At 42.4% G+C, this 14533-nt stretch overlaps 1 protein-coding gene across 11 annotated transcripts in view; it reads right to left on the bottom strand.

Moving 5' to 3' along the window:
- The window catches only part of WDFY1 (WD repeat and FYVE domain containing 1), a 66375-nt gene that overhangs the window by 47914 nt on the left and 3928 nt on the right, over nucleotides 1-14533 (bottom strand). For 10 of the 11 annotated variants that reach the window (XR_016394016.1, XR_016394015.1, XM_089916306.1 and 7 more), the window contains one exon: nucleotides 516-583. Coding sequence is in view for 8 of the 11 variants with exons in the window: in XM_089916306.1 (XP_089772432.1) it covers nucleotides 516-583 (68 nt within the window). In the remaining 3 variants the exon portion in view is untranslated. Of the gene's footprint in view, nucleotides 1-515; nucleotides 9247-14533 lie in introns of those variants that run through there. The other variant, XM_089916305.1, reaches the window with a different exon arrangement.

Here is a 14533-nt window from a genome sequence, read left to right as displayed (position 1 = left end):
GCTGGATTTCAATGTAATTTTATATCACTACATCTCAGGGAATGCAGAAGCTTTATCGTCAGGGTTTATTTTTAGAACATATTTGACTACTGAGAAAAATCTCCATTTAGAATGCGTTGTGCCTATGACCAAATCTCTCAGCAGTACCCAGAGTTTATGAAAAAGTTGGACAAAAGGCCAGTTAAGAAGGCAGGGTGTTCAGAGCCCTGTTTTAGTGTCAACATCAGCTATTACTAAGAAGAAAGTTGCTACTAATATAAGTTGGCAAAAGGAAGACAAAGGAAAATGGAGGAGGTGGGAGGCTTTCCTCTTCCTTTTATTTTTTCCACTTCTGTTCAAGTCCACTTCAGTTAAGCCGGTAGACCCTGCTTCATTCGCAAGAGGAAGGGAGTCTTCCTGTGGTTTAACACAGCCTATCAGAGGTATTAGGCAACTAAGAAGCTCATTTTGAAATCTAGCGGCATTTTTTTAAATCAGGAATTTTGACATTTAAATCCTCAAAGACAGCTACTCACAGGCCATTGTGTGGTAAATGCTGGGCCAGTACTGACCGCTGTCTCTTTTCAGCCATACTCGGATAGTTCTGTGGAGAAAAGCAAAGAAAAAAACGAGTAGTCTTTAGTAATTTTACCTTCTTTTCTGCTCCAGGCAAACTTTTTATTTTATTTTCAATACTGTTTCCCATTGACCTTATAACATTAATCAACTGGAAAAATTAGACAAATACACACACAGAGCATTATGGTATACTTTATACTAGTATATATGTGTATATACACACACACACATATTACATAGTTACCTACAGTATGTCCATACACGGTGAGTTATGCAGTAACTAGGAGTCAGGATTCTAAATAACTTTAATAATATGGAAAATGTTCATTATCTAATGATATACAAAGAAAGCTGAGAACTATTAACTACTTTTCTTGGCAACAAACTGCAAACTGGGTCGCTTGGCTGTCTCAGCCAAATGAGAGTCGTAGACGTAAATGGAAAGAAAACGTTCCTGGAGAACCGGGAGAGACGTGCGTACAAAGCAGAGCCCACACCACTGCTCGTTCACAGATAATTCCCAGTCGTCTCGGCCCCGGGAGGAAATCCTTCCACACCCGTCTCTGAGCCTCTCCTTTCACCGGAACGCACACAGAGAGATGAGGAAATCCTGGACACAGGCAGGAAAATGACACACGACCAAAACAGCCAAAGTTTAATATTTTGGCTTATCACCTCCGAAGAACACTGTGGAATATTTCTCCAGCACTCATGGAACCTCCAGGAAGCTCTGGGCCCCTTCCTCTTCAGAGTAGGACACTCACTGCCTTTTCCGGCACAGCTGTGCTCTGCCTTCACCGTGACTCCTGTCTCAGTGTCCCTTATTGTCAGCTCTGTCACACTCTTGTATTTCTAACAGCAACACAGATTCTGGCCCACAGCCCGCACTGAATTAATGGTTGCAACCTTGAACTAAAATACAATAAGGCTAAATGCTGACACTGTGTTTCCATTCTGCTTGAAGTTCAAGACAAGTAACACAGGTCTATGAGGATAAAAATCAGAATAGTGGTTGCTTCTGGAGGTGCCGACAGAATGCAGGGAAGGGATGTGAGGGAACCTTCTAGGGCCATGGTAAGGCTCTGGGGAGTAGGTGACGTGGGTGTATGCATCTTTCAGAACCTGCCCAGCTGTACTTAAGATCTTACAGATTACTGTAAATGATTAGAGCTAAATAAAAGAAAATAAAGACTAGATGTTGACTTTCATTCATCCAAATAAATAAGACGACCTAGCAGCACAGCGGGAATCATGCTATTTTAAAGGTGAACTGGCCATACAGGCCTTAGTGTAGGAACAGCCATTTGTAAAACACGACCCATCTTCCAGCCACTGCTAACTGGTCATGATGGAACCTTTGGCCAAGTTGAATCCCTCAGAATTTTTCTCTACATCCCACCTCTGATCACAACTGGCCAGACCAGAAATGGGATCAGTCAGTTCCTTCCCCGGGAACTCAGAAACCAGGAGAGACAGAAATAGATCAGTATGTCTCCAGTAGTTGAAATGACTGTTTCTGGTCACACATTTTGCAATTTGGACTGGAGAATTTTGTACATTAATAAAAGGGAAAGAATGAAGCCGACCGAAGAGGAGAAGCAGTAGCGAGCTGGAGACAGTCCAGGTGGAGAGTCCCCCATGCCAGCTGCTCCTGAGGCCGCTATTTCCCTAGACTTGGGTTCCGTGAGGCAGATGCCCCAGCATCCTCACCATAAACACCCTCAGCGGCTTAAGCGAATCTGAGTAACCTTTGCTATTTGCAAGCAAACAGGTACTCATACACTGTGTCTGCGTGGGACACCATGAAGTCTCTCGGACACTGTCTCTTCGTTCAAGCACCATTAAACAAGATCCTACATGACAAAGTTCACAAGGCAAGGCAATCAGGCAGACTCCTTCAGGAGCACCTATATTGTGATAGGAAGTCCTAGAAAGTTCAAGTTCACATCCAAAATTAAAAGGGAAAGAGAGAGAAAGATCAGACTAAAGCATCTGTGAACAGACCTATACTTTGTACTGTTTGTAGTTCGACATCTTAAATCAAAATTTGACACTCTTTGAGGTAACGTTTTAAACCACTATTATTATTTGTGGGTTCTTGGTTACTGTTCATGATTATTTAGTTTTCTTCTTCCACAAACCTCAGAGGTTAAGACTTTTTCATGGAACAGATCTTTCTAGTTTGAAACCATTTAAATAAAGCTATGAAAAATATTTAATGGGGAGTTCCCTGGTGGCACACTGGTTAAGACTCCGCCTGCTAAAGCAGGTGACACAGGTTCAAGTCCTGGCCCAGGAAGATCCCACATGCTGCGGAGCAACTAAGCCTGTGCGCCACAACTACTGAGCCCATGCGCCACAACTACTGAAGCCTGTATGCCTAGAGCCCATGCTCCGCAACAAGAGAAGCCACCGCAATGAGAAGCCGCAACGAAGAGTAGTAGCCTCCGCTTGCAGCAACTAGAGAAAGCCTGCGCGCAGCAACTAAGACCCAACAACGAAGACCCAGTGCAGCCATAAATAAATAAATTAATTAATTAAAAAAAATACTGCTTATTTCTTTAGGTGTGATGTGATAATGGTGTTGCAGGTTTTTGCTTGTTTTTTTTAAGAAGTAAGCAGTAATGCCTACCTGGGACACTGGCCCCTGTCTCTGTTCTCAGCATGCCCACCACCGTCTCAGCCCTCATCACTCATGCCTCAGTGCAGCCTCCTCTCAGGTTATGTGGTGGGCTCATCCCTCTGGTCCACCTCGGGCATGTCGACTACTGGCTACATCTCCCAAGGAACCATGCATCCCACTGCCCCTGTGTTCAGAGCCCACCAATTGTTGTCTCAAATCAGGGGTTCAACTGACATAATTATGATTCCCAGACCCAGACCCTACATCCCAGCAAGCTGTCAACCTCAGATGCCCCAAATATGCTGAGCTCAGGCTATGTCCTAATGCCTCCTCCCTCACCACTCCACCAAGGACTTTTCTCTCTAGGCAGTAGTTCATCTGGGCAGTATCCGCAGGAGGGGTACCATTTCAGCATGACCTCCCTCACCTAAGTTAATCAATAGAAGCTTATAATGATGATCCTTAGGCCTGAACTACTAACACAATATTACATTCTGTTGACTATATTTTATGTTACTTAGTACAGAATGTTTATGGATACATTTCATTACTTATGTTCAACATAGGGGATGAAACAGGAGTTATAAGAAGTCAAAGACGAACTCACCTCTAAGCATTAAATCTGTTCAAGGATTCTACTCCACTTGCAAAGACAGGACAGCAAAGGCCAAGGTACTTGAAGATGAGAGCACCGTACAGCGCCTTCATTCACTCAAAGGGATTAAACCTATCTGTCTGGTTTCTTAAGGGTCTAAAGACCAGAATGCTGATGTAGCCTAAAAGCCCCCAGATCACCCCCAAAAGCTGTGGGTCATGAATGCACTGTTAGCTCAATGGAGGCCTCAGAGGCACATGCTTTTCCCTGTGTCCTCTTGAAAGCAGAGTGATTTCAGACAGCACAGAAGTCACTGTGAGCGGGAAACCTTAAAGGTTGTCTCTTCCAGCCAATCATCTAACCTGGAAAAGTCAAATTTTAACTTCACGCAGCTTAGTCCAAGGTCAAAATGGGACCTACCTAGACCCCAGCATCTTTGAAACACAGTATTATTTCCTTTGGAGGACAAACATCCGTTACTACCATTTGGTCTGCACCCAGCTGACACACTAGGAAATTGGCAAGACAAATGATCTCTTGGGGTGTTTCATTTGGAAATTATTTATCACATCCAGGCTGAGAGAAGACCATCATCCTTGCTTGGGAATCAGGTTCCAAGCAACTGACCTTGAGAGTTGGCTCTACCTCTGTACTCACACGTTCTATCTGGAATTCCCTTCCTTCTCTTTTCAAGCCAAACTCTTTCCCCTCCTTGGGGGACGCATTAAAATCTCCCACTTCTGAGCTAAAAATCAACACGATATTAAATTTAACTCCTAATACTCCAGCACTCTCAAGAAACTATGATATTAAACAAAGGTGTATAATTTCTACTAGGTAATATAGAAATTTGTTTTGTATTGTAGTCAGAACATGCCTCATTGGTTTAAAAAAATGGTTATAAAAACAGGCTTAAGTTGGGCTGTTTCTTTAAAAAAATCAACAAATTCCACAGACTAAAAAAATTTACTATTCAGAAAACTGGAAACAAAATCTACTAGTCACAATTAAACAGTTTAGTAACATTTTACAGGAGCAAGCTATTAAAAACTCTAGGATGGGCTTCCCTGGTGGCGCAGTGGTTGAGAGTCCGCCTGCCGATGCAGGGGACACGGATTCGTGCCCCGGTCCGGGAAGATCCCACATGCCGCGGAGCGGCTGGGCCCGTGAGCCGTGGCCGCTGAGTCTGCGCGTCTGGAGCCTGTGCTCCGCAACGCGAGAGGCCACAGCAGTGAGAGGCCCGCATACCGCAAAAAAAAAACCCCCAAAACAAAAACCTCTAGGATGATACTAATGAACGATATAATCACCAAAGTGTCAGGATCAGATGGCTTTATTTTTCCAAAAAGCACAGTATTTTCTGCCTAGATGAATGTCTAAGTCCCTCTCTGACTGAAGTAAAACAGCTTAACTTTTCCTTCACTATTCTGACAACCTACACCCGCTCACCTAAACTCATTTTATGTTTTGCTTGCTGCTTATTCTACCCATTTTTCTAGTAGAGGGATCTTGTTTGATGTTCCAAGACTGCATCAATCTGGAAAAAAAATCTTTCCTTAAAACCAGAACCTTAGAAACATGTTCATCTTTGCCAAGATCTATTTTTAAGTTCTTTTGAAAACAACAGTCTGATGTTTTTCCAAAAGGTACTTAGAAAGGAAATGTGTCATTTCTTTCAGAGCCTACACTACTATAAGTGCTTTTCAATCTTCCCCACGCTCCTGCTGTCCCTGTGGAGGGCTGCACCATTAGTCTCCTTTGCCCTCCTAGTTTGAGAAGCATGAACTCATGTAGGGCTGCAGCGTTTTCCATGGAGACATGAGAGGAAGTCTCTCTGTAAGACTATAACCCCACTGTATGCACATCAAACCATCATCTTATTTGTCTCGTTCAGTGCGGTGGATCATCATCTATTTATTTCCTAAATAAATGAAATGCCAAAGTTGGATTGTATTTCTTTATTTTAAATATTTCAGGCTGAAATGTGTTTAAAATGTATTGCCGGGCAGGGCTAAGCAAAGGAACAGCTGAAAACAATGATAACATGCCGTTTCTAGGGCTCTCATGATTTTCTGTCAGCACTGCGCACTAGAGCTAATTCTTTGGCAAGAATTTTGCTCCATATAGTGAGAAACACGTTTCCTGCCTAATCGTAATGATAACAATATTAACAATGATGATGATGATAACGACAACAATAAACTGATTTAGGAATTCCAGGCTCGGCAATTGATCCTGAAGAAATTTTTTAATAGATGAAAAAAAGAACTACATATTTTAAAAAGTTCATATGAGCATAATTCAAAGGAGTAAAGTTAGGGGAAAATGTTAAATAATGAAATGGATTAATGACACATGCATTTAATTGCCTATATAGTCATTAAAATTAGTTGTGAAGACCATAGAACCATGAACAAATGTTTAAAATATATTAAGGTTTTATGGGGTTTTTTTGTTTTTTTGCGGTACGTGGGCCTCTCACTGTTGTGACCTCTCCCGTTGCGGAGCACAGGCTCCGGACGCGCAGGCTCAGCGGCCACGGCTCACGGGCCCAGCCGCTCCGCGGCATGTGGGATCTTCCCGGACCGGGGCATGAACCCGTGTCCCCTGCATCGGCAGGCGGACTCTCAACCACTGCGCCACCAGGGAAGCCCGTTTTTTTGTTTTTTTTTTTAAGCTTAATATAAGATGATAGAACTAAATTCCATAACTACGCTGAGTCAGGCTGGGCAGGGAGGACAAGGCGGCTGACCAAGGGCAGAAAGGAGAGAAGGGAACACGCCCCCGGGGCAGACAAGGACTCTGGTTCCTGGGGGGCGGGGGGTGGTGGTCCCCAAAGAAAAGATGTAGAGCAGCTGAGAAACAGGAAAACAGCAGGGCCACCAACAATTAAACACCTCCTCATAAGCCTTGAGGCACATAAGGACTTATCTTGTCTGATTTTCAAGTGTACCTATCTCAAATTCTAAATGTAAAAACCGTCCACTCCCTGGGAGCGTGCCCGTTAAATCATTACCACTGAGAGCAAGGGAGGCTGAATAGTAAAGCAGGGGTCAGACTGAAGCTCTATGGCGCGGCTGCAGGCACTAGAATCAGAGGCAGTTTCAAATAGGGCTCGACCACTTTCCTTTTTTCAGTGCGGCAGAGTCTAAGAGGCCCTGTGCCCCTGTGGAGTCTGTCAGGGGATCCGCTGCACCCACGGAGGTCAGCGCAGAGGAGTGACGAGGGCCTGGACACACGGGCTAGAGATGCTGGGTGGACGGGGCCTCAAGAGCATCAATTATGGCCCAGGAGCAGTGAGCAGAGAGGCAGAATGGGCAGAGCTGGGCAAAGAAGTCCAGTGCAGAAAGGCAGGAAAGAGAAGACACCAAAAGGCACAGGACTCGATGGCCTGAAAGATACAAGGCAATAAACTGCGCCTCTTCACAAACGTGTCCCCGCTTAACTTCTCAAAGTTCCCAGAGAAGAGCTCCAGTGGCACAGGCACTACCTCCTGCCTTCTACATATGCACTGGGAATCTAGAAAAGCTGCGGTCTGTTGAGAACATGATGCCACACCCTCAAGGCAAAGATGACAGCCAAGACCTCCATTTTATACTTAGGGAGGCAGAGGTCAGGAGGGAGAAAGTCCTAAAATCAAACAAACCAACAGCAGCCCTGGATCAGATTTTCTAACTCTGTCTACTTATTCTGCCAGAAGGTGATGAAAATCCACGTTTCAAAACAATACCAAAGTAAATAATTCAAAGCAAAGAAGCTTTATATGGTAATTAATTAATATATAGAACAATTTTTTAAAGGGCATTCAGAAAACTCTACATTTTATCCTCCAAAGCAGTAACTCCTAAACAATAAGGAAACATGAAGCATTAAATTCCTTTTTTTCTCCAAATAAATGCAGAATGTGGAAAAGTCCAGGTCTAACTCCAAAATTCTCACTTAGCTCAAAAAAATCCTGACTTCTGTGCTCAATATGTACACTGATTCTAACAAAACCTCTCACTACCTCAAGATCAACTACAGTATACGATTCAATATGTAAGTGCTTGAGGTAGCAAGTTGCAAAAATGGGCCCAATTCTTTACCCCTCCCTGCATCCATGCCCTTTACAATGTGACTCTAGCTCTTCCCATCAGGAGGTGGAAGCTACTTCTCTGATCTTGAAAATGGGCTACCTTGTGACTTGCTTTGGCCAGAAGAACGTGGTTGTAGCAATGCAGTGCCAGCTCTGAGTAAAGAGGCCCTCTCTTGGAAGCCTACCATGGTTACATGAACAAGAGGGGCTAGCCTGCTGGAGGATGAGAGATCGCACAGAAGAGAGCCCCACTGTGCCAGGTGAAGCCGTCCTCCACAGGGCTGCGGCTAAGATGAGCAGGGCCAACAACGTGTATAAGTGAGCCTGGCTGTGACTAGATGGGTCTAGGTGACCCACAGGCTCACGATCAATGATAACACTTGTTGTTTTAAGCCACTGAATTTTCGGTTGGTTTGTGACATAGCAATAGCGAACTGATACAATGCCATCTGTCCCAAGCAGTATATCTTTAAGAATAGTTAGGAATCTGACCTTAAAACTGGAAATAAAAACAGCATTTGGCGTTGACCAAGTGTCAAGAATTTCAAAGTACTTAGTGAACACATAAGTCCACCTTAACTTTTAACTGAGCTCTAGGATCCTCGCTTTGCTCAGATGCTAATTTGATTCCCAAGAAACTGAAGACATTACTGTAAAAGCATAAATGAAGTCATTACTCTTAATTAAATATTATTCAATATTTTCATCCTGTCTATCAAGGATAGTAGTTCTGTATGTTCTTTTACCTTACTACAGTAGATACATAAAAAGCAGACTAAAAACCAAAAGTTTGATTAAGAAAGAAGTACTTATTCCAGGGAGATTAATCTGTGATCTGCTCAAAGACATTCCTGATGAGGAGCAGAGAGGCCCCTTTTATTTCTTCTAGTCCCTTTGTTTGACTCTTTCAAAGAGCTGATTGAAAGCAAGTTAAAAATATACTTCAGGAAATCACCAAGTCTATAAAGCCTCATCTGCTTAAGCTACAACATGCTAGAGCAAAGACAGATTCAGAGCATGATTTTTCTTCTAAAAATCACTGGCTCTCAAAACAGGAGGCATCTCGTGTTAAGTCAGGATTAATACCATTTTCAAATCTGTAACTCCATGAGAACATACATTTGGTTCAATACATATGATTTTCTGGTATGCTCACCTTGATAAACAGATTCAAATAACACACAAGTGTTTCTGTAAAATCACAAGGCCAAGTTCCACCTCACCCGACACATCAGCATTTCTAAAACCAGCCCTTTTTTTTCTTTTTTATTGGTATGACTTTTTTTTTTTTAGCATCTTTATTGGAGTATAATTGCTTTACAATGGTGTGTTAGTTTCTGCTTTATAACAAAGTGAATCAGCTATATATATACATATATCCCCATATCTCCTCCCTCTTGCCTCTCCCTCCCACCCTCCCTATCCCACCCCTCTAGGTGGTCACAAAGCACTGAGCTGATCTCCCTGTGCTATGTGGCTGCTTCCCACTAGCTGTCTATTTTACATTTGATAGTGCATATAAGTCCATGCCACTCTCTCACTTCGTCCCAGTTTACCCTTCCCCCTCCCCGTGCCCTCAAGTCCATTCTCTACTAGAGTCTGTGTCTTTACTCCTGTCCTGCCCCTAGGTTCTTCAGAACCATTTTTTTTTTAGATTCCATACATATGTGTTAGCATAAAGTATTTGTTTTTCTCTTTCAGACTTACTTCACTCTGTATGACAGACTCTAGGTCCATCCACCTCACTACAAATAACTCAATCTCGTTTCTTTTTATGGCTGAGTAATATTCCATTGTATATATGTGCCACATCTTCTTTATCCATTCACCTGTCGATGGACACTTAGGTTGCTTCCATGTCCTGGCTATTGTAAATAGAGCTGCAATGAACATTGTGGTACATGACTCTTTTTGAATTATGGTTTTCTCAGGGTATATGCCCTGTAGTGGGATTGCTGGGTCGTATGGTAGCTCTATTTTTAGTTTTTCAAGGAACCGCCATACTGTTCTCCATAGTGGCTGTATCAATGTATATTCCCACCAACAGTGCAAGAGGGTTCCCTCTTCTCCACACCCTCTCCAGCATTTATTGTTTGTAGATTTTTTGATGATTAAAACCAGCTCTTTTAAAAAAGTTCTCAGGGGACTTCCCTGGTGGTCCAGTGGGTAAGACTCCACACTCCCAGTGCAGGGGGCCCAGGTTCGATCCCTGTTCAGGGAACTAGGTCCCACATCCATGCCACAACTAAAGATCCCATGTGCTGCAACTAAGACCTGGCACAGCCTAAATAAATAAATATTTTTTAAAACTAAAAAAAAAAAAGTTCTCAAAAAAACACCCTAATCATCCCAAAATAGCTAAATTAAAGCAATTTAACCATCTTTAAATTGTAAACTGATATACAGGGGTTATTCAACAAAATGATTTAAAAGAATACAGAGTATAGCATATGCTACAAATTAATTAAGCCCCAGGCCTGATTTCTTTTAAACTCTGAACAAATAGTAAGTTTGGGGAAATCTGATTTTCCAGTCACTCTTAGGATCACTGATGCTATTTTATATCTTGGTAAATCACCAAACATTTGTGTTACCTACTACAAAGGATATTTTTTCCTAGTCTGACAGTACCTCCAGGGTTACCTACAAAAATGTGTAATTCTGGTAGCCTGGCTGGTTTCTATAACATTAAAATGTTAGCCTAAGAGGGAGAGGAAAGGATATGGTACAATCTGCTTTTATCAAATAAACAACAGTTTCCTCCCAGCCAAGTCTCCTGAACTCTGCCCTCTTCATTACTGCGGCAGAAAGCAGCCTTTCTCCTTTGATAACAAAGGGGGGAAACACTAGATTTTTATTGAATTGATTATCTAAACTGAAAGTCAGGGAAACTAGCCTCTTTTTACAGAGGAGAATCAGACTGGTTTAAAAAAATTAAAATTTCCACCCCCCTCTACAGTCCAGGGAAGGAATCCGGGGCAGCTTCAAGGGTCCATGACAATGGTGACTCTCAGACTGCAGATCGTGTCACAGGCAGACTTTTATCCTGGAGGGAAGGCCACTTGCACTTGTGTGGTACTTGCGCCAGCCCCTAAATGCATAGTGCTGCTCCAGAAGCCTGATGGCTGGGTTTTCTACCTGCCGATGTTTTCTTTTTTACTTGAGGAACCACTCCTGCTGTTATCTTTTCCTGCTGTTATGCTTTTGTTAGCATCAAAATTATTTTTTGCGATCTCTGCGCCACCCAGGAGGGTAAAAGCTATCACAACCTTTGAGGAGCCAGGGCAGGATAGGATAGGATGGAGTCAATCAATGTAGGGTCCACGCAACACTGATTCTTGAATTAAAAATAAAAAGTTTCAAACTCTGTTCACAGCCTAGAAGTCTTGAAATGCAAGGTTAAACTAACCTAAAAGAAGCACCGTTGGAGGCCGAAGGGAGAAGCTTGTTTTTCAATTCTGATCCATGCTTCTTCATTCCTACCAGGTTTATTTGTTTATTGATTCACTCAGACTAACATCTGAGAGACCGCTGACCACATGCTCTCCTTCTGGGAGTCTGGAATTGCAGCACGTGTGAGGCAGAGGCTGCCTTCATGACCAACCCCCAGTGAAAGCCTTGGGTATTGAGTCTCCAGCCACCTTGCTGGTAGAAGGTATTTCACACATGTGATGTAACTCTGCTGGAGGAAGAGAGCACCTCCTGAGTGCCTCCACAGGGCCAGGACTCTTGGAAGCTCATGCCTGCTTTCCTCTAGACTTCACCCCACGCCTTTCCCTTCATGGATTTTGTTGTGGGTTGTCCCACTGTAATAATAAATCATGGCCGTAAGCATGACTGTATAATGACAGTCCTAGTGAGTCAAGGAAATTGGCGGTGGCCTTGGCGCCCCCTAACACAGCAGGGCAAAGATTTTTATAAGGGAAAACTTATGACTGACGTGACTTGTAAGTGACCAAATATGGAAATGATGAAAAGGCATAACTCGAAGACAGTTATAAGAACTTAGGTGTGTAAGTGGCCCCCAAAACGGTATTATCCTATTCAGACAGGAGAAATTTCATTTTATTTACACACACACACACATACACACCCACAGACACAGTAAGCAGAGACATCTTTAGCTTCTGATGAGATTAAAGCAATTAAATGGAAAATAAATGGGAACGAAAACAGTAACAGCCAACACACAAGAAGCGCTTTTATCTGTGCCAGGCACAGTTCAAAGTGCTTTGCATACGAATTCATCTAATTCCCACAAAACCCTATGAGGTAGGTGCCTTTATTATCTCCATTTTGCAGATGAGAAAACTATGATACAGAGAGAATAAGTAACCTGCCCAGGGTCACATGGCTGGGATTCAAACTCTGGCATTCTGGATCCAGAATCTGTTCTAAACTATGCTATAAAAAGAAAATGATCATAACCATGAAAAACTACTCTAACGACAGAGGAATAAATGCTCTCCTACCCAGGCTTCCCCTTTCTCACTTCTTCACTTTATTTTATAACACAAACGAAAGAGTCTACTTTTAGGCACTGCATGACAACAAAAATACAGTGGTTAACATTCTGGTTTTCTGTATAAACTAAAAACTTCCAGCTACGCCAGGTTTCCTCCTAAGCATAACACTTAAAAATCAAGTTGTTTATTTAAGATTGTTTCCATGTGAACAGCTACTAAATACACAATTTTTCCTTCAAACCATCTTAATATGCTCAGAAATGTCTAAAAGGAAACAAAAAATTAAATAGCTGGTGTAACAAAAAAAAAGGGAGATGCCACCAAAAATATTTTAAAAGTTGATTTTCTATAATCTCTATTATTTACCAGCCTAACAGCAACATCCTAAAATATCTTAAAACATAAGAGATATCTCTTTGTTTGACTTGGGCCAGACAAAACTGAGTTTCTTGCAGAAATCAACCTTGGCCTACAGGCCCCTGAAGCAATAGTATTAGCACGCTTTTCTCCAAACTCTATTTTTCAAAAAATGAAGACAGCAGGCCCACAGCCTTAACTTATTGATAAGGCTTTTAATAAAGTTTTTATCTTTAAAAAATGCTATCTATCCTTTTCAACCAACTGACTGTCTAATTTTTTGGTGCAGTTCACAGCAAAGAAGTTCAAAAAGCAAACGTGTCTAGGGAATCAATTCCTGCTGCCTCACCACATTTCAGTTCTGTCCTGAAAGCAGAGTCTCATTTTCTGTTTCCCTTACCAGGAAAATGACTGCTGCGGTTCAAATTCTGAAACGTAATACTGAGGTTATTACTTTTATTTTCACAGTCTCCTGACCAGAAAGACAGTCATACTCCAGTGACTCAAGAATATTTTTTTTCACTTTACAAATGTATCATTCTACTTTGCATGCTCAAATATTCTAGTTCCAAAGTGCGAGCAACTGAAAACTAAAATTTAAAAATACTAATTAAGGTTTCATGAAGAGTGACGTTTAAGCAAAAGAGCGTAGGGTGCTTATTACTTCAACAAAATAGAAATGAATGCATGCGAGGGTAGTGCCATTCTCTGTTAACCCTTCATGGCACAGTAACCCCTGAAGGTTTCTGATTAGACCCCTAAGCTCACTGCCCAAACCATTACCAGCGACACCAGGTCCGATGGAATTAAGCTGAATACCCCACAATGGTTTATTACTCCCTGGGTGGGTGTGGGGGGGATTCTCTGTATGTAGCTCTATCATATATATAGTTTGGTTTTACTGGGAAATAGGTGGGTATATCTAAATGACTCCAGGCAAATACATCCCAGAAGCTGACAAAAAAGAGGACAAAATATAGAGTATTCTCTCCCAGTGGGTTTCCACAGGCAAGCATCAGGACAAGTAAACTCTCGACAAACTCTCAGGCCCCGCCCCAGACTTACTGAACCAGAATCTCTGTGTTTTAACAAGATTTATCTCCGTGCGACTCTGACGCACACTCAAGTTTGAGAACCACTGTCTAGAGAGACCAGATGAACAAGTACATTAAGCCTAGACCAGGGTTTCTCAACCTGCGCATTACTGACATTTGGGGCTGCATAATCCTTTTCATGAGGGTCTGTCCTGTGCATTAAAGGATGTTGAGCGTCCTCTACTCACTAGATGCCAGGAGTACCCTCCCCCAGTTATGACAACCAAAATGTCTCCAGATATTGCCAAATGTCCCCAGGGGGAGCGGGGAGGGGGTGGAAGGCAGAATCCTAGCATTTTACACTTGCCAGAGTAGACAATCACTGACACTGACTGGACTCAGGTTTTCCAAATGTGTAGAACTAGGGCCATGGCAGAAAGAACTGGGGCCTCAGAGTCAGGCCTGGGTTCAAATCGCAGTCCTATCATTTACTAGCTACATGACCTTGGGTACTTACTCAATGTCCTTTGTGCCCCAGTTTTCTAAATGATCAAATGCCCGTTACAATAAGATGCGTACACCAAATGTTCCATAGAACTCCCAGCGGGGCCTGGGGCAGCGCCTGCAATTAAATGCATTGCTATTTCTGCAGTGAAACAAATGAATATTCACACCACATGGGACAAATAAAGATTACAAATAGTCTCAACTATATAGGTCAACTTTTAGCACCAATGAGTTTTCAAGCCTAACTCACACAAAAAAACAAACAAAAGCACATTTGACTTTTTAAATACTTTGAATTTTGGAACTACTGATAAGACT

Source organism: Delphinapterus leucas, chromosome 8 (genome assembly GCF_059928025.1).
Source record: "Delphinapterus leucas isolate spDelLeu-1000000601 "Yukka" chromosome 8, BTC_Dleu_Yukka2, whole genome shotgun sequence".
In the NCBI taxonomy this organism is placed as follows: Eukaryota; Metazoa; Chordata; class Mammalia; order Artiodactyla; family Monodontidae; genus Delphinapterus; species Delphinapterus leucas.
The sequence above is the reverse complement of the archived record's forward strand: the minus strand, read 5'-3'. Positions and strand labels throughout refer to the sequence as shown.